The sequence below is a fragment of the Nymphalis io genome, chromosome 8 (genome assembly GCF_905147045.1).
Source record: "Nymphalis io chromosome 8, ilAglIoxx1.1, whole genome shotgun sequence".
NCBI classification, from domain to species: domain Eukaryota; kingdom Metazoa; phylum Arthropoda; class Insecta; order Lepidoptera; family Nymphalidae; genus Nymphalis; species Nymphalis io.
This window is the reverse complement of record NC_065895.1, coordinates 12895687-12916193: the sequence shown is the minus strand read 5'-3', so window position 1 is coordinate 12916193 and position 20507 is coordinate 12895687. Positions and strand designations below refer to the sequence as shown.

General features: G+C 34.9%; 3 protein-coding genes across 6 annotated transcripts; 2 read left to right on the top strand and 1 right to left on the bottom strand.

Annotated features, from left to right (window-relative positions):
- Positions 1 to 952: 952 nt before the first annotated feature.
- Positions 953 to 3583, top strand: LOC126770061 (E3 ubiquitin-protein ligase SIAH1-like). Its single transcript, XM_050489206.1, has one exon. The coding sequence runs from the start codon at positions 1388 to 1390 to the stop codon at positions 2231 to 2233; it is 846 nt and encodes a 281-aa protein (XP_050345163.1). The 5' UTR covers positions 953 to 1387; the 3' UTR covers positions 2234 to 3583.
- A 405-nt stretch (positions 3584 to 3988) lies between these two features.
- LOC126769980 (rab5 GDP/GTP exchange factor) lies at positions 3989 to 15415 on the bottom strand. Of its 4 annotated transcripts, none has more exons than XM_050489062.1 (11): positions 15236 to 15415; positions 14752 to 14881; positions 12726 to 12899; positions 11880 to 12103; positions 11492 to 11601; positions 10803 to 10969; positions 10066 to 10199; positions 9222 to 9332; positions 8344 to 8454; positions 7736 to 7870; positions 3990 to 5131 (listed from the first exon to the last, which is right to left on the bottom strand). In XM_050489062.1, exons 2-11 carry the CDS (start codon positions 14879 to 14881, stop codon positions 4280 to 4282), a joined length of 2148 nt encoding a protein of 715 aa, XP_050345019.1. In that variant the 5' UTR covers positions 15236 to 15415; the 3' UTR covers positions 3990 to 4279. The 4 variants fall into 4 exon arrangements, with proteins under 4 accessions (XP_050345017.1, XP_050345019.1, XP_050345018.1 ...); XM_050489061.1 differs by having other exon boundaries at positions 3991 to 5131; positions 14752 to 14885; XM_050489060.1 differs by lacking the exon at positions 15236 to 15415 and having other exon boundaries at positions 3989 to 5131; positions 14752 to 14899.
- On the top strand, positions 15160 to 19493 carry LOC126770405 (tetratricopeptide repeat protein 30A). The gene is made up of 2 exons (XM_050489803.1): positions 15160 to 15219; positions 17559 to 19493. The coding sequence occupies exons 1-2, from the start codon at positions 15160 to 15162 to the stop codon at positions 19491 to 19493; spliced, it is 1995 nt and encodes a 664-aa protein (XP_050345760.1).
- Positions 19494 to 20507: the final 1014 nt, after the last annotated feature.

The following is a 20507-nucleotide window of genomic DNA, read 5'->3' as shown; positions in this document are numbered from 1 at the left end:
CCTGATGGTAAGTGGTCACCAAACGCCCTTAGACATTGGCAATGTAAGAAATGTCAACCATCGCTTATAGCCAATGCGCCACCAACCTTGGGAACTAAGATGTTATGTCCCTTGTGCCTGTAATTACACTGGCTCACTCACCCTTCAAACCGCAACACAACAATATCAAGTATTGCTGTTTTGCGGTAGAATATCTGATGAGTGGGTGGTACCTACCCAGACGAGCTTGCACAAAGCCCTACCACCAGTAAACTCTGCAACACTTGTGGTTAAAAAAATAAGACTATTTACCAATATTGTGGGACGTCTGGTATATTTTAATTACTGTCAAAGTATAGTGTTTTACGATATTATACTTTGAGGGTACTTGGAAAATAAAAATAATAACTACCTATTGCTTCTTAATACATATTATCTAGTTATATATGCGTTCAGAAATACTATTTTGGGTGAAAAAGCAAAGTAGCAAATGTAGCAATAGAGGCAATATGGAGCCTCTATCGCTGCATTTTAATAAAATTTAACGGGACATTTAAGTGCAAAAGGTAAATCATCTGTCACCTATGATCTCACTAACACAATTACTGAGATCACAGATGTCAGCACAAAATTGAAAACAACCTTAGCAATTTCATAAGAAATGAATAGGCATTTTCTCTTCCGAACCTGGTACTTACACTGTCAGAAGGTAAGTGTAACTGTATAATGCTTCAATATTGAATAAAAACATATATGTTTAATATTAGGTAATCAATAAGTAACTTATAAAAATTTATTACAAATTCTTCATACGATAGTCGGATTGTAAAACAACATTGTTCCCTTTTTATGACATACAACTGAAACTTTAGGATTTTTAGGTAATTCCTTAGTCCTTGCCAACATTAGCGATAATCTTGCCACACTTGCCTTGTCAAATCGCCACATGTTAGGAGTTGAATTATGGCAACATAGTTGTTAATGTTATTATCTGTCAGTTGTTTTCGATTGGTCAAGTCGTCATTGAATGCAGTGGTACTTGAGTACGACGAATATCATCCTTTTGTCGTGAACTAGAACATTCGTAATATTTTTTTATTGATTTCTAATATGTAGTTACCGAAATTTATCCTATAGAAACGTAACACTCCAAATATCGACTACGTAGATTTTAACTTTAATAACTTAACGCTAAGGCCAAAACTTTACCGATAAAAAATAAAACATTGGCCTCCGGAGCTGTGATGGAAACTAACTTTAACAAAACAAGCAGACGGAAAAAGTCTACGGTGGAAGGTTACAAATGATATAAGTAATTAGCGTAAGACAGTTATTTCAGAAAATTTGTTAATTAATCACGATTGTGTTGATCACTGATCGACGGATTTTATGTGCGCGTGACGGTGACATGAGCACAAATAACAAGAGGCGCGGAGCTAGCGGTTCCAGTTGTGCTGTCCCTGGGGTGCCCGCGCTTGTCAACGTACCGACCGCGATGTCTGCAGATTTAGCCTCGCTTTTTGAATGCCCGGTGTGTTTTGACTATGTCTTACCGCCTATCTTGCAATGCCAGAGCGGGCACCTCGTGTGCTCGAGTTGTCGACCCAAACTGTCTTGCTGCCCGACATGCCGTGGCCCTCTGGGCAACATACGCAATCTCGCGATGGAGAAGGTTGCTAGTAATGTGATGTTTCCTTGTAAACATTCCAACACAGGTTGCACAGTAACATTGGTACACACAGAAAAGGCGGATCATGAAGAAGCTTGTGAATTTAGACCCTATTCCTGTCCATGTCCGGGAGCATCATGTAAATGGCAAGGCGGCCTAGATCAAGTCATGCCACATCTTATGATGTCTCATAAAAGTATAACAACATTACAGGGTGAAGATATAGTGTTCTTGGCAACTGATATCAACTTGCCTGGAGCAGTGGATTGGGTCATGATGCAGTCTTGTTTTAACCACCACTTTATGTTAGTACTTGAAAAACAGGAGAAGTTTGATGGTCATCAACAGTTCTTTGCCATCGTGCAACTTATAGGTTCTCGTAAGGAAGCAGAAAACTTTGCATATAGACTAGAACTCAATGGCCATAGGCGAAGACTCACATGGGAAGCAATGCCTCGCTCTATACACGAAGGAGTTTCATCTGCCATTATGAACTCAGACTGCCTTGTATTTGACACGTCCCTTGCACAATTGTTTGCAGATAATGGAAACCTCGGGATCAATGTCACAATATCCATTGCATAATAAAACATTGCCATGTACTAATATTACTTGTAACACTCACCTTTTTATTCGAGTGTTAAGTTTAATTTAATTAATTTTCATGCCAATGAAAAGATACCAGAACTAAAACAAAACTATAGATAGAATGTATTATAATGATAGCAATAATGTACAAGTGAAATAAATATTTTTGTGAAAACCACAAAAAAATGGTTACTGATGTGTTTTGTATCAAATTGTTTAATCATATAAATTATAATCAATGTAAAAATGAGCCAAAAATATTATTTTTTTCATTTTTATTTTTGTAAATGTGTGTTCAACTTTAGAGTTAAGTAGCGTAAAAGCAATCCTTGAGTGATAACTTACTAAAGTATCTAACACAAATGAACATCAGAACAACAAGGATTTTATCCTGAGAAGGATTTAAAAGTCTAAGAAGGATATTGCTATAAAGTTTTGCTTACTTGTATAGCATTTAAATGAATTTGATCAATAATTTGGATTTGATAATTTTAGATCTATTTATTTGCATAGGGTGCTGGCTTCCCATGCCAAATTTTGGCTCCTGTTTGGTAGTCCATATAATGAAAGGATTTTAACATCATAAAACTGTTTTATTTTATTCCAAACAAAGAACAAATAATTTGTACGAAAATATAATATCTGTATATATGAATGAAGATTGAAAGAAAGCTATTTAATTTTTATTTTTTTTGAGTTGAACAAGTGCTGGAATCAAAGGTCACTTATTAATGGACACTGATACAAGGGATAGACAACTGAGATGTGATGTGATTCACACCAATGTTATAATTGTATTTAAGTAAAATTATTCAATATATTTTTGTAACTTCTAACAGAAATGTGATCATTGTGTATCTAATTTGATGCAATTTATAGAACTATAATAATATTAATTTCTTTATTGAAAATTTAAATTGAATAACTTGTGAGTAATAACCAAATATTAATTCAAAATTAGAATGTGTACTTGAATCCACTCTGACATTACCAAATTTCGAATGTTTAATTATTGTTTTTTTAATGCATGCTCGCAACAAAGTGCACATTTACATACTTTTTATTAAATTTCTTAATACTAACCAATGTTTTTGTTTAGCTGTCTCTTGGTTAAACATATTATTAGTTTTTATTTTAATATTGTTTTATTATTTATGCAAAATTCATGTTACTTAATTGTAGAAATATTTACTCTCAAGTAAAGTTATGTCACTTTAAATATAGTGGCATTCAATTTCATTAGAATACTTCTTTATGATTTAAACTTTTTTACATTAGATAAAGCCTTATGAAAGACTCTGGTTGAATTAAAAATTTTGTAATGTACATACTGTAGTTTTTATTTCAATTTGAACAAAAACTCCATTCTATAATTACTTTTATTAGTCAATTTCCTTCAATCAATTTATATGAATATTGCTTAACGCGTTACTGGTGTTAAATCTGTTCAACAGGATTTTTAAACTGAATTACTTGCTATGTTTTTTATCTCCACACAAGAGATTGTATATTTAATCCTGTCATTAGTTTAGTTAAAATCTGATTTGACACCGCTATGACCATGATTTTTTTTCTATTCCCCACAATCCATTATTTCCTAGAGTAGAGGTATCACATTGCTTGATTAAATTTAATATTTTGACAGATAGTATTCAGCTCTAAACCAGAACAGATGTCTAAATCAAAATGTTGAATAAAATAATGAGTATTATCTGGGTCAAAACATCAGTAAAATATAAATTTCCACAGGAGATTTTCACAAAGAAAATTTTAATAACCATACCATAAACATTTCCTTTGAACATAAAATAAAATTAAAAAAAAATATATGTACATACAGATGACTTGTAACATTTGTATTAAGTATATGTATATAATATTTATGTATCACTTCCGAGTGGTACCACAATAATGACAATTGATATTCTTACTCTATATATTAACCTATAAAATAAATAACATTTACAACAAGAATAAGTCTATTGGAAACTTAATTACAATTAATTTCATAAAAAATACAAACAATTTGCTAGGCGGGAGACTCTATAAGGGCTTACTGGTTTGTGGCTGCAGAGGTGATGGTAGAAGGCAAGCGGAAGTAGGGGAACTGGTATCGTCTAAAATAAATGATTCTTTTTGCATGGGACTGAAAGGGTCCCCGGGCTCTTTAACCAAAGGAGTGAAGGAATCCTGCGTCCTGTGCACAACTTCAAATGCTTCTGACGTTTCATTTGATTTCGAATCAACCAAACTAAATTCGTCAAACTTCTCCAAAACATTTTTATATGAACTTTGACTCGTTTGTGGCTGGAACGGGTCAAATATCGGTTCTTTCTTAATCCCATCTGGACTGAATGGGTCTTTCGGTTCCTTGGGTGTATCCTCTGCTAAGCTATTATCACCGCTAAAATCTGACAAATCTATATCATAATTTATGTTACTTAAACCAGGTGCTAAATGGTCAGAACCAAATTCATCTGGAGTTATCAATTCATCTATAGATCTTGAGTCGAAAGTTGTGAATCCAAGTGGCGACGGTGTGAGGAGTTCGAATGAGCCAACCTGTTTCAGTTCCCACGGTTGGTTTTGCGGTGACTTGGGAGGTGATGGTTTCTCCGGGGATTGGAAGTCGATAACATTCTGTGTGACATCACCATCGGTCGTCTTATCGAAGGCGACTGCGACGGGTTCTTCAACAGGCATTATTTCTGGGACTTTTATCTGTGGAATGTCTTCGGAAGGTTTGTTCGGCGCAGGAGTATCGACCGGCGTTTCGAGGTCAATTAAGGGGATACCTGAATTTCGGAGTGCACTGAGTCTCGGTGGTTCCCGACGCGGTCGTATTTCCAGAGGTGTGTTGGCTAGCACGTCGGTAACTTTAAACGCTATTTCTTTCTGCAAAATGAAACAATATATTTTTAAGTTTTTACTTTCATTTAATTTAAAGGTCGAAACACACACCCATATTATTATATGGGTAATAGTATGTTACTAAACTAAAAAAAATATATAAAGATATTACTTCACTAAGGGAATCGTAAATAATATTTATATAAGCATATATAATATACAGTATGTGAGAAAAATCCTGTCCGACCCATGTAGTGGTTATTAGGTATCGTGAATCGATTCTATTGATGTAATCATTTTTAAAATATTAAATTACCCCGAATGAAATTTAATTTAATGACGACAATCACATGGCAACTCAGACGCGGGCGACAGCGCTCGCTAGGTACTTACTTTACCTTACCGTTACCTCTCACATAGCGAGGACACGAGGTCATGACCTCAGCTGATCAGCTGTTGTTAACGTTTGATTACTGTAGTAAGAAACTAAATTTTATGCAGATCTGAAAAGAGCTTTTGATGTGTCCGACAGACAGCACATTTGTGCCCCATATCATTTAATCTCTTAAAAATCACTCGTACCCAGACACATTAACATATTGAAATACTATTAATTACACACACAGGAACACAAGCACAGATACGAAATGACCACTGTCAAGCAATTTACACGCTGAACTATAGGCATGGGCGATACAAATCGTATATAGATACAATATCCATAAATTGGTACTAAATCTAATGATTAGACATCAGAGCGCACAGTATCTACATATTCGGATATCCACTGATATCGGTTCTGTATAATCTGTATACTGTATTGTTAATTGTCAAACGAGTACGCGTGAACGCGAATACGATTGTTGATAAAATATCGATATATTGAACATATAATACGAGTATTTTTAAAATCTCTCACTGAAAAATATTAGTACACGTAATTAAACAGTAATTACTAAGAATTATACATTTATAATTTAATTTGCTTAATAAATATACAAATTTAAAAAGTGTTAAATAATTTTTGAGATGACTTAAGATTGTTTTTTTCAATAAAGCCATTATATCGATTTTTTTTTCATTATATCTAATATTGAAAAATATCTAAACATCGTATATACGATATTTTAAAAGGTATCAACAGTTCTTAGCGTGATACGTATTTATGAATTACTTATATATACTTATATAGAATTATAGATATTACTTATAAGATTCATAAATACGTACCATTACTGGTATCGGTTGCTTCATCTTGGGTGTCATTTTAGAAATCACGGTAACAAGCTCGTTGTTAGTGACATAATTTAATCATAAATTTGACTGGTGGTAGAGCTTTGTGCAAGCTCGTCTGGGTAGGTACCACCCACTCATCAGATATTCTACCGCAAAACAGTAGTACTTAGTATTGTTGTGTTCCGGCTCGAAGGGTGAGTGAGCCAGTGTAATTACAGGCACAAGGGACATAAAATCTTAGTTCCCAAGGTTGGTGGCGCATTAGTGATGTAAGCGATAGTTGACATTTCTTACAATGCCAATGTCTAAGGGCGTTTGGTGACCACTTACCATCAGGTAGCCCATATGCTCGTCCGCCTTCCTATTCTATAAAAAAAATCACTAGCTTTCTTTTTCTAAATTTTAAGTGTTTTTCGTAACTCGTGTATTTTTTTCTTGTTTAGGTAGGTGTATATAATAATTTATTGTGTGTAAGATAGTGCACATATTATATTGAACATTTCAAGAAAATTAGGTATTTAGGGCAAGTGTTCGAAGACGCCAACACCACCTTTCGGCCTGAACCGGTGTGTCGGCTTAACAATGAGAAATTTGTACGAACGAAAAGTAAAAAACTATTGCAAGATCGTGATAATTTAAATAAAAGGTTTCACATCACACTTATTAAGTGTGTTTTAATTTTTATTTAATTTTTCTTTTTCTTTAATCTTTTATAACCTGTGTGATTAATGTTATCGTTTGTTTTAGTATGTCGTGGAAACTTTATTGTTACTTCATTATAATAAAATTTTAATTTTAATGAATATTTGATGTTTTATATTATTTTTAGTAATGTCTACACATCTATATACGCCTTTCGGGTCGGACAGGTGTTTTCTTACACGTTGTATGTACGTATTCAGTTTGACACATAGTTCTGACAGATAAAGTCGGAGCCTATAATATGGTTATCATTATACTATAATATAATTATGTTCGAATTGTTCTGCTAAGCTAAGACTTCCTCTTTTCTTAAGAAAAAGGTGAAATTTATTCACAACGCTAGTTGTGAATAAACAGATTTCCTCGCAATGAGTATGAGAGAGCCGAGATGGCCCAGTGGTAAGAACGCGTGAATCTTAACCGACGATCGTGGGTTCAAACCCGGGCGAGCACCACCGAATTTCATGTGCTTAATTTGTGATTATAATTCATCTCGAGCTTGACGGTTAAGGAAAACATCGCGAGGAAACCTGCACGTGTCTAATTTCACTGAAAATCTGCCATAGCGTCTTCCACCAGCCGGCATCGGAGCAGCGTGGTGGAATAAGCTCCAAACCTTCTCCTCAAAAGAGGAGAGGAGGCGTTTAGCCCAGCAGGGGGACATTCACGGGCCGCTACGGGACGGGCTCGAGCAGCCGGTGGGCGGCGTACCTCGAAGGAGTCCGCGTCGGCGGCGAGCTGCAGCGCGCGGCGGCGCAGCGCGGCCGCGTCGGCGAGCAGCCCGCGCGCCGCGCCGCGCTGCTCGGCCGCCTCGCGCGCCGCGCCGCACAGCGACAGCGCCGCCGCCTGCCGCCCGGCGCTTGTTTAGTAACCATCTTACTAAATATGTCGATTGGCGAGCATCGAACTCGCCTATCGATCATCGACCTCCCTTGTCGATCATAAAACTCCCCCCTCCATCGTCAAATTCTCCTATCAATCTGATGATGGGGTCGATACCCCCTCCCCCCATTTAAATATCCAAACCCCCTGAGGAGCATCAAACTCCCTCAATAATCATCAAAGTGCCTCATCGACCATCAATGGAATGGAAAATTAACTATGTAGCTTCTTCCTCGACCAAAAATTTTTCTCCTCTCCGATCGACCTCCTCGACCGACAAATTTCCTATTGAGCAGTTAAGTTCCTCCTCGATATCAAAACTCCCTCGACATTAATCTAAATGCCTCGTCGATCGTCCAACTCATTACACGATATTTTCTTAAATTTGTTAATTAATATCTTTAAAATAATTAAATATATGGAAAATTCACACCTACCCACGCACTACCGCCGATGGAAGCGGGCATCGCCATGTAGCAATCGAATTCTTTTTTATCCATATTGAGAGATTCGGCTGTTAAATTTTCTATGAAGGAAACTGCGCAACACTGCAAGAAATAAAAAAGTCTCAAATAAATCATAAAAACAAGTTAATATTATTTAATATATTGTTAACAGACGTGATTGCTCACGTAAATCCAAGGTTTGTTTATTTTTAATCTTTGTTCAGTTGGAACAAGCTATATATCAATGGCTTGAGCTTCCAAGAGCCAGAGTACATTTTTGAGTAAAATATAAACCACGTTTGTACTTTATATTTTCAATAAATTTATAAACTCAGCATTACTAATACCTATTGGTATATATTATTTACTGGTGGTAGGGCTTTGTGCAAGCCCGTCTGGGTAGGTACCACCCACTCATCAGATATTCTACCGCAAAACAGCAGTACTTGATATTGTTGTGTTCCGGTTTGAAGGGTGAGTGAGCCAGTGTAATTACAGGCACAAGGGACATAAAATCTTAGTTCCCAAGGTTGGTGGCGCATTGGCTATAAGCGATGGTTGACATTTCTTACAATGCCAATGTCTAAGGGCGTTTGGTGACCACTTACCATCAGGTGGCCCATATGCTCGTCCACCTTCCTATTCTATAAAAAAAAAAAAAATTATATATAGTAACTAATGTTATAAATGCGAAAGTGGATTTGTTTGGTACCTAAATTGACAGCACTCCCCCCCCCCCAACAAGCAGACGGAAACTGTATGATATAAAACATGTTCATTGTTTCTATTCTGATAAATAAAAAAGTGAGTTTTTATGATATAAGCCCTTTTAAGCTTTAAAGGTCTTAGATATATATTAATTTAGTTACCAGGTTAGTGAAGTAGTAGCCTCCCTCGCCGGTCATCAGGCGCTGCGCGTTACAGAAACGTGTCACGAAGTTGATGTTGCTGACGAGACGCGGAGGATTCGCTTTCAGTACCTTTGACATACAGTAAGTAAGTAACATAATATCCCAATGCTGGGCTAAGGCCTCCTCTCCCTTTTTAGGAGAAGGTTTAGAGCTTATTCCACCACGGCTGGTAGAATACACATGTGACATAAATTCAATGAAATTAGACACATGCAGGTTTCGCCACGATGTTTTGCTTCAACGTCAAGCACGAGATGAATTATAAACACAAATTAACTAAAATTAATACACCTATACATACATGAAAATTCAGTGGTGCTTGCCCGGGTTTGAACACACGATCATTGGTTAAGATTCACGCGTTCTAACCACTACGCCATCTCGGCTTTTTTGTATTCAACATCCATTCCCGTGTAAATATGCATTATTTTGAAAAGGTATTACTAAAACACGAACTGTTCTATCACTACACTAAATACATACTAACGTTATGTTCGATTTCGTGTATGCGAGTGAGCCAGTGTAATTACAAACATAAACATTTATTTATATATGTTTGTTATTCTAGAAGCATATTTGGTGGGAAAATGAAATCCGTGCGTGTGTGAGTGGCCGTGAGTGTGTGAATGGTCGCGCGTGTGTGAGTGGTCGTGCGTGTGTGAGTGGTCGTGAGTGTGTGAATGGTCGCGCGTGTGTGAGTGGTCGTGCGTGTGTGAGTGGTCGTGCGTGCGTGAGTGGTGGTGCGTGTGTGAGTGGTGGTGCGTGTGTGAGTGGTGGTGCGTGTGCGCGTGCGTGTACTGACGGTGAAGATGAGCGCGGGCAGCAGGTCGTCGGCCGAGGCGGTCGGGCCGCAAAGCGCCAGCACGTGTCGGCAGGCGCGCCGCACCCGCGACAGCTTGCCGCCCGGGCCCGCCGCGCCGTCCACCGCCAGCAGCTCTGCGGACAATGTGCTTCTACATTGGACTCCCTCGATTAGGATCGACTCGGGCCCCTACGACACAAATGATGCGACGTAGGTCTGAAGTGTTTATTTCCGAACCGGTGGTAAATTTATGACAGTCAATGAGCAAAAGTAAAGCTTCTATATTGAATAAAGATTTTTGACTTTGTCTTTTTGACTTTGACTTTTTGACGACTTGTACACCTCTCTAAGTAACAAAGAAATTTGAGTTTGAGTTCACTTGGAGCGTAACATTGGTACCATTGACTTATCGGGTAATCACATAACATTTATGTCGCCTGTTAAAATATGCAGTCGATACAGGGCCAGGGGAGGAGTACCTAAAAGAGCCAAATGAGGATAAAAATTGTTCTATTCTCTTTTTATTATTAATTTATAGTTTATATTATTAATCTTTGGTCTTACAATATTCTTATGCATAGCAGTAAAAGTTGAAGAGTTGAATGTGCATAGAATAGAAAAAATTAAGAATTTGAAAATAGAGAAAGTTATTATTTATCTTTATTACCTTTATTACACATAAAGTACTGCTATCAGTACTGTCGCACATGGAGTCAGGATGAAGGAGGATCACTCACCACTGATGGCCTTGTACAGCAGTTGGCTGCAGGCGCTGTCGGTGCGATCCAACTTACACTCCAAGTGCTTCTCCCCCACCCAGCTGAGCTGCTGGATGCGCTCCGACATGGCGCGGTCCAGGCGCTCGTCTTCCGTACCGATCGGAGAGAACACTACGCCTGGCAGGCTGGAATATTCAATATTATTTATGTTACTTAATAATTGAAACATTAGAGTAATTACTTTATTATTAAAAGCAATCATATTTTTAAAACAACAATGGTTCGAATGTCTCTCCAATGAAGTCTCCGACAATTCGTCAACGGTCATCAAATTGGAACACTTTATCACATCCATACTGAAGCTATGCACGAACACTCTCGCGTCACGGTCGACTTGGGGGGGCAGGTTCGAAAATCGAATCCGAAACTCACGTTTCATGCCCTCATTGATCACTGCCGGTATTTTGAATTCCGGCGGTTTGCGTTCCGGTGTATGATCATGTTCCTCTGCGGATGCATAATTATTATCTTAATGCCGCCATTAAGGTGGTGAATTTATGACCGTGATGGGTAGGTCGCATATTTGAAGCATACTAAAGCTAGTGTCAAGTGGTATTCCCCAGGGCTCAATCTTAGGGCCAATACTCTTTCTTATATACATGAACAATTACATTACTAATTAGAATCATGTTGGAGTCAAAACTTACTCGTGTAAGTATGTCATGGCGTGCTTCTCCACGAAATCGATCAGCAGTTCCTTTATCTCCGACTCTGCGTTCGCGAAATGAGGCGATGTGTCCATGTACTTCATGAAATGCTGTTCGACAAATTAAACTTATAATATAAAAAAAAACCGATAAGGCTTTATCCGTTGTTTCCCAATTAACGCAATCTAAAACTCCACAAACCATGCTCGCTGGTACAAATAAATAATTAAAATAGCGAATTAAATTTTGTTAATTGATAAGAAATTATTAGCTGGCATAAGGAACTGATGAGTTAATGAATAAAATGGAAATTTGTCGGAAAAAATTATCTAGAATTAGTTGGATGGAGAGTTCGTCTAGCTGACAAATAAAAAAAACAATGTTATACCTGGTAATGCCTCTGCACTCTCTCCGACAATTCGTCAACGGTCATCACATTGGAACACTTTATCACATCCATAATGAAGCTATGCACGAACACTCTCGCGTCACGGTCGACTTGGGGGGGCAGGTTCGAAAATCGAACCCGAAACTCACGTTTCATGCCCTCATTGATCACTGCCGGTATTTTGAATTCCGGCGGTTTGCGTTCCGGTGTATGATCATGTTCCTCTGCGGATGCATAATTATTAATGCCGCCATTAAGGTGGTGAATTTATCAATAGAGACAATGGGCCTGCCCCAAAAAAAAACCTTGCAAGAAATACCATATACTTGCAAACCGCACAACCATGAGCTCTAATAAATCACCTGTATTGGTAATTAAACTGGCTTCTTAATTTTAGTTGTAAGCAATTACCCGATACAAGCACCGTACATACATTAGTGGTACAATGCCTGAAACCTTTGCAAATATCTAAACTACTTTTTTTATAGAATAGGAAGGCGGACGAGCATATGGGCCACCTGATGGTAAGTGGTCACCAAACGCCCTTTGACATTGGCAGTGTAAGAAATGTCAACCATCGCTTACATCACCAATGCGCCACCAACCTTGGGAACTAAGATGTTATGTCCCTTGTGCCTGTAATTACACTGGCTCACTCATCCTTCAAGCCGGAACACAACAATACCAAGTACTACTGTTTTGCGGTAAAATATTTGATGAGTGGGTGGTACCTACCCAGACGAGCTTGCACAAAGCTAAGTTGCAGTAAAAGTTTCACTATTCTAGACTTGTTTCACTATACTATATATACGCTTTCACTATGCTATTATTGACGAGGATACTTACCAGTGTTACTCTTTTTGAAGACGCTAAATTTCAACAAATTCGCTTTTTTAAGAGTTTCGCTTTGCCTCAGACGTTTTTCTTCGAATTTTGAAAATGACGAGTGAGAGGCGAGCTTTATCCCGCGCTCGGGCTTCTTCTGTTCCGGCTTCGGGAGAGTCGCTGAAGATGCTTTCTCTGAAGAAACAAATCATCATAAAATGAAAATTTACAAAAAAAACATCTTGAAATAAGGCATATATACTTTGGATATTTATTTTATATTTTCTTCTGTAATACAGATACAACAAAGAACCCTCACTGGCGAGACTTCTAATGAAATGTTTAACATTAAACTCATTACTTAATTAATGATGAACATTTATGATTTACATTACACTTCATATTGATAATTCCGAAATGTTCAATATTCCCTTGAACATAAACATTATCCCAAGTATTTTAAGACTTCGAGATAAGTAAATGAATAGCACTCAAAACATGAAGTGTCCCATAGCCATATTTAAAATCAAGATATTTTAAATACATACTCAAATACCTAATATTACATGTATAATTTAGTTTTATTTATTGAGCATGTACTAACCATAACGAATGTATATCGAACCTTTAAGGCAGAGTTACACAGTGTACATTCGCCCTTCGCACAAAAGTTACTTTACAACCATGTCGGTAGTGGTTTGTGTCGTGAAAGTACAAAGTCGTTGGACGGTCACAGTTATAATAAAATTAAATTTGATCCTCCTGCTAATTCTTCTCCTTCCATGGAATATAATTATATATTCATACAATGAGGGCTTTAAATCTCAAATTGATCCAAAAATTCAATCATGGCATCAATCTGGTTGGATAATATACAATATGAAGTATAAGACGCCCTGCCACTGGTGAGAGATGCGAGGTGTGCCAATAAAATTATCTTTATCTATTATATCTTTCAGTATAAAAAAATGATACATTAATATTCAAGTCCCTCTGTTTTGAGGGCTTCAGGTCTTTATTTGCATGATCAAGCATATAGTAATCATATTTATAATGTTAATATATTTATTTACAAACAATTTGAGAAAAATTATTCATTAATTTTAATAATTTACAATGCCAGTAAACTTAACCTATATAAATATTAATGATTAATTGATTTCAAATATTAGTTTTACATTATGATAATATAAATGGCACTCAAGGATGATCATGATCAATCATGCTGATAAATAATGTATTATATATACAAATCCAGTCCGGATTGAAAAAATTGACTGATTTAATTAATTTTTGGTTGTCTTTTCTATCAAAAAAGCCAAGTGGGCAAAGCAGCACACAGACCCAGTTCCTAATTCATCTCGTGCTTGACGGTGAAGTAAAACATTGTGAGGATACCTGCACATGTCTAATTTCACTGAAATTATGTCACATGTGTATTCCACCAACCCGCATTGGAGCAGCGTGTTGGAATAATCTCCAAACCTTCTCCTCAAAAAGGAAGAGGAGGCCTAAGCCCAGCAGTGGGACATTCACAGGCTGTTTCTGTATTACTATACATACATATGTGAAAGAAGTGAAATAGCAAAGTTTTTTTTCTCTTTTTTAGTTACACCATAATAATGGATACAGATTATTTTACCATTGTCATATTGGAGCATTATTTGTATAAATAATACGAAGTATTTGTAACAACTGTGCTATAAAAGTTTTGGATAAATTCTGTTTATTAAGAAATTAACTAATTAATTGTATTAATATAATTAAAAAATGAATGTTTTCAATTCAGTGTCTTCATTTTAACAGTATTTAATATAAAATATATTATTTATTAACATACATTATTAAAAATAATGAAAGCGTTTTATATACAAGACTCAACTTATAATCAACAGGAATTTAAGGAGTAGTTTTAAAATTGAACAAGTAATTTAATATTTTTGAATATAAAAATGTATTTATCTTAGATAAATAATTTGTAGAAGACTTGGTTGTGTAATTGTATATATTATTGTATTCTTTAGATTATTAAGTTAATTATCCATACCTGCTCTTCTCTGTCGCTGAAGTTGTTCCCGATGACATTTAGAACAGTAGCCTTGCCACTGTGGGTTACCGAAATAGTCACAGCCATTTTTGCACTTCAAGTCGCTTTGGTCTATCCGGAGTGATGGCATCTTACTAGCAAAAATCATATACTTATAAGATCTTTGAAGATTATGCCCATACCACATTTTACATAAATGTATACAAAATAAAATTATCAAGTTAATTTTAATACACGACACTCAAAAAGTCTGCCATATAGCGATTCAATCAAAATATCAGCCCATTTTTGTTGAAAGTAATAATTAAAACAGATTCCACTTTCGGCGTGTAAGTTATGTTTCATCGCAATATTACGGCTGTAACGGTGGCCGTTGAACGACGTTATATAGGCTATTCTTATCGTAAAATGTACTTGAACGAGACTACGATAACTATTGTGAAGCTGAAAACGACAAATAAACGATATGTACGTCATCACTCACCTCTACAAATCAAACGGATTACTAGTTTTATAACACCTTAATTATGTAATAATTAATTGCTTTGAAATTAATTTGTATACTTAAACTCACACCAAAAATAAATAAATAAAATTTAAGAGAACAACCTTTCATCTGTCAAACGGAACAACAGTCATTGCAAATTAATATTTTCATATATTATGACATAGGTACTGACAGTTCGTAATACGCAGAAAATGTTGTAATAGTGTTAACAATCGTTATAACCGTTAACCGATACTATTTCGACATCAAAAATAGTTTCTAAATTGATAGCTCCTATCGATATTGTAAAAGGTTTTCGTGGCCAAATACAGGTAGTTTCGATACCAATATAGTACTATTTTGGTGATACCAACGATATTTTCTAAGCGTAGTTAAAATATCTCTGTATACTTTGTTATTAAAATTAGTTTTTTTATCAAATATTTTTCAAGGTCCAGATCAATAATCTTGTTTATAATATTGTATTTGTACACATTTAAATATATTCAATATTAAACGTGTTATTAAAATTAAATTGAACATTTTAAAAATATACGATTTGAATTGTGTACTTAAAGTACACAATTCAAATCGTATAGAAAAGGAGAAAAACAATAATATTAAGATTAAACCAATATTTAAACATTGCTTTATTGTAAAATAGATTTTGCACGCATTTTCCGAAAGGTTAAATTTATTCTTGCATCCAATATCCGTTTACGAGTAGGCAAACTATGATACCACACTTCATTTGTTGGAGGATTCATCAGCAGTATACTTCCATGCTCCAAATTGATTGTAACTGAAATATTATAACTTTTGTAATCATGACAAAACATATTTTTTTAGTAATAATTGCATTAAATAATTAAAATATATTTAAATATTAAAAACGAAATATACCCAATTAAAGTCATAAAAATTCTATAATATTTTCATGATTTCAAAACTGTTGCCATGACAACAAATAGCATATAAACTTTTGTTAGATGTGATAGCAAGTGAATGTATGTTAACGAATTAGAAAATATTTATTCTTTGAATCATTACAAGTATGGAATATGCACAAATATCTGATGGACAATATACGAAAACTATTTATTCCATGGCAAGTAGTAGTATATTTTAAATAACATATAATTAACTGAAATCAAAACAATTACGTTATGCGATAATTCTCTTAAATTTATATCTAATTGTTTAATAATTTGTAAAAAGAGGGGAAATTGGTTCATAGTCCATTTCCTTTGATCTACACACTATGAAAATAAAATACATGTTAATGATTAGTTTACTTATTCGCATTCCATTCCCGCTAAATAAAATAACAATATTTGCAATAAATCAAGAACATTGCTTTAAGATTTTTTGTGATTATTTTATTTTATTTAAATCTTTAAATCTATTATTTATTTATTTTTTATTGAACAAAATCCACGGCTGCAAAAATTGCAAAAGTATTTGAAAAGTTGTTCTTAAAAATACCGTTTCGGATTTACTTTATATATATATATATATATATATATATATATATATATATATATATATATATATATTTATACGTATTTGGTATACAATTTTGAATCAAAATTGTAACTTCCGCTATCAACATTTAAATAATTAGTACCAATATTATTTTAATCCTAACATTTATACATATTCTAGAGTTATACAAAGTTAAACGCCCGTTAATCGTTATCGAAAAATTATCACAACAAGGTTGATACTCTTGTTATTACATATTGTGTAAGAGTTTCTATATAATATTTTATTTATATCTCAAATCGATGATTATCAGTGACATAAGTTAACCCAACCCTGAAAAGTGCCCAACCTATACGGAAATGTTTTCACGCGAACTTTTAAACGATAAACGAATATTATCCGCAAGTACCGTTTAATGATAACAGCTTATTGCATTACGCATTCCGTTTAACGAGATTTTAGATATGTGGAGTTTATATAATCAGGGATAAACGAAAACAGCACGAATTTTAAAGATAATTTAGAAGTATGTCGATGAATTTATTTTTTAAGCTGAGCTTAAATAGGTTAAATTTGAAAACATTTTTATTTTATATTAATTTATTGTTATCGATGGGAGTTGAATTACTTTTGAATCTGACACTTAAATTATACGATTGAATCGGAATATAATATTAGGAATATAGATTATGGTGATATATAAAATTAAATGACATACCTTTTGCGTGTTAGGCCTTTATTACATTTGACTACGATTTAACAAAGGACCATAAAGTAATCGTTACTGTATCATTCGTAAATAGATAAGATATTCAATACAATTTATGATTTTTAGATAAAGGAATCCAGATACGAAGAGGCTATCAAGACTTTGAACGATGCCATCAATTTCAATCCTAATCGAGCCGGATTGTCCTTACTCGGTTATTGCTATTATAGAACTCAATCGTTCGTCGAGGCAGCGAATTGCTATGAACAACTAACCGCTATGCATCCCGATGTTCCAGAGTATAAATTTTATTTTGCCCAATCACTGTACGAAGCATCAATGTTTGATGAGGCGTACAAAGTTAGTATACAAATTACAGCACCTGAATTAGAGAAAAATGTAACTAAATTACAATCCGCTATAAAATACGGTGAAGAAGATACAATTACAGCAAAAAGTCTCGTCGATTCATATCCTCATGACGACGTAGATAAAGACATCAACTTGGGTTGTTTATTATATAAAGAGAATCAATACGAAGAAGCGTTACAAAAGTTTTCGAGGAGCCTAAACATATTAGGTTTTAACGCCCATTTACATTATAATGTAGCTTTATGTTATTTTAGATTGAAAGAGTATCCTCAAGCTTTAAAGCACATAACTTTAGTCATTGAAAAGGGTATTCGGGATCATCCAGAATTAGCAGTAGGTATGCAAGCGGAAACTTCAGAGGTAAAATCGGTCGGTAACACGTTGACGCTTCATGAAACAGCATTGACCGAAGTGTTTAATTTAAAAGCTGCTATCGAATATCAGTTGAAGAACATTGAAGCTGCGAGAGAAGCCTTGTCCGATATGCCTCCTAGACACGAACATGAACTAGACGCAGTAACATTGCATAATTTAGCTCTCACATCTATCGATGTTAAGCCAAATGACGGATTTGAAAAACTCCACTTTTTGCTACAGCAAGATCCTTTTCCGCCAGAAACGTTTGCTAACTTACTGCTTTTATACTGCAAGTTTGAATACTACGATCTCGCTGCAGATATATTAGCTGAAAATGCACAATTTACGTACAAATATTTGACGCCATATTTATACGATTTTTTAGATGCGATAATAACCAGCCAAACTTCGCCTGATGAAGCCTTCCAAAAATATGAAGATATTGCTTCAAAACATGCAGAACAATTAAGAAAACTTACAAAAGTTGTACAAGAGAGTCGATCTCAAGGAGACAATGACCGAGTGAAAAAGGCTGTTGTCGAATATGAAGAAGCATTAGAAAGATACATTCCAGTAGTAATGGCTCAAGCGAAAATATATTGGGACATGGAAAATTATGGACAAGTCGAAAAAATATTTCGAAAATCGGTCGAATTTTGTAACGAATCCGATGTATGGCGTTTAAATGTAGCACACGTTTTATTTATGCAAGAAAACAAATACAAAGAAGCAGCGAGCTTCTATGAACCGATCGTGAAAAAACAGTACGATAACATTTTAGATGTAAGTGCAGTAGTTTTAGCGAATTTATGCGTGTCCTACATCATGACTTCTCAAAATGAAGAAGCAGAGGATATTATGCGGAAGATTGAAAAGGAGGAAGAACAGCAAATTTTTGAAGATCCCCATAAAAAGTTCTATCATTTATGTATCGTTAACCTAGTTATAGGAACTCTCTATTGTGCTAAGGGAAATTACGAATTTGGTATTTCAAGAGTAATCAAATCATTAGAACCCTTTAACAAGCGTCTGGGCACTGATACGTGGTTTTATGCAAAGAGATGTTTTTTATCTTTCTTAGAGAATCTTGCGAAACACTTGATCGTTGTCAAGGACAATACAATCAAGGACTGTTTGCAATTTCTTGAAGGTTCCGAAACTTACGGTCGAAGCGTCAGTACAGTTATAGAAACACCTTTCCAAGAGGAAGATGCAAATAATAAAGCTAAACAAACAGTTACGTATGAGTCCCGACTTCTACGTTACATGTTTTTTAAATTAAGAAGCATTGATGATTCTGTAACGATTAATAAATATGAAGATTTAAAATAAAGTGAATATGTACATACTTTTTGGTATCGCTTTTTTATTTGGTCCTGGCTTCCTCGCATCTCTATGTTTTAATATGAACGGTCTTTCGGCCCCCAAAGAAACTGAAGCTATTGGAAAACTGTGATCAAGATCGGGTTCATTGTCTCTATGTTTACCCATATGATCATTTCCATTTCTGTACCTACCGAAAAAATAAGATTTAAAAATAACAACTAGAGGTTAGTTTACTTATTAAAACTTAAGAGATTATATGACTTACTTATTTACCAAGACGAAATCATATTTAATACCCTTTAATTTGAACAAAAAGTCTCTTATATTGAGTATTTCGGGAGTCCATGGTAGTGCCGGAACTGTGATCCCAGAATACGTGTAGGAAATGCCGGGATCGCCATAGGCCACTTGTTGGCGAGGTAACGGATAAATCTTACCAAAAACTCTGAAATGTATATAATAAACGAACTATAACTTAAAAAAAATAAGTTATATGTTAATGTATAAAAATACAAAATTATACTTTATTTTCGCTAAATCTCCAGTATAATAACATAGAGTTTCTTCAAGTTCTTTCCATAAAGCATTAGCTATTGGTCTGGGGATCGTAACGGCATATTCAAGATCAAGGCTATCATTTTTAATACTTTTCCACGATACCGAACTTAAGTCGATTTCTTGTAGACTCTGAGCCATAAATATTTTATCCTAAAATAAATACAATATGTAATGGCAACATTTTCTAAGTTTCAAAAGATTTCTTGACATTTGTCAAAAACGCCTACAAAATTGTAATGTTTTAGGTAATTGTTTTTTATCATTTAAAATAAATCAATAAACAAGACAACTGTGTTAGCAAAATAAATTTTACGAATCAAACTTACCGAAAAAAAAATATACGCAGTCGTTTTAAACAAAATTACAAACTCATAATAACAACCACTCTGGCAGCAAATCAAATAAAGTTGCCATATAAAAGCATTCGCATTTTTTATATATTACTATCTACCTTGATAATTA

Excerpts from the sequence above, each read along its gene's own strand:
- LOC126770061 (XM_050489206.1), top strand. The coding sequence starts at position 1,388 with ATGAGCACAAATAACAAGAGGCGCGGAGCTAGCGGTTCCAGTTGTGCT.
- LOC126769980 (XM_050489060.1), bottom strand. The coding sequence starts at position 14,899 with ATGATTTTTGCTAGTAAGATGCCATCACTCCGGATAGACCAAAGCGAC. Across the intron at positions 11,602-11,879 it reads GAGTGCAGAGGCATTACCAG|CATTTCATGAAGTACATGGA; the intron begins GTATAACATTGT and ends TTTGTCGAACAG. Across the intron at positions 7,871-8,343 it reads CCATCGGCGGTAGTGCGTGG|GCGGCGGCGCTGTCGCTGTG; the intron begins GTAGGTGTGAAT and ends GCCGGGCGGCAG.
- LOC126770405 (XM_050489803.1), top strand. The coding sequence starts at position 15,160 with ATGTACTTGAACGAGACTACGATAACTATTGTGAAGCTGAAAACGACA. Across the intron at positions 15,220-17,558 it reads AAACGACAAATAAACGATAT|ATAAAGGAATCCAGATACGA; the intron begins GTACGTCATCAC and ends TATGATTTTTAG.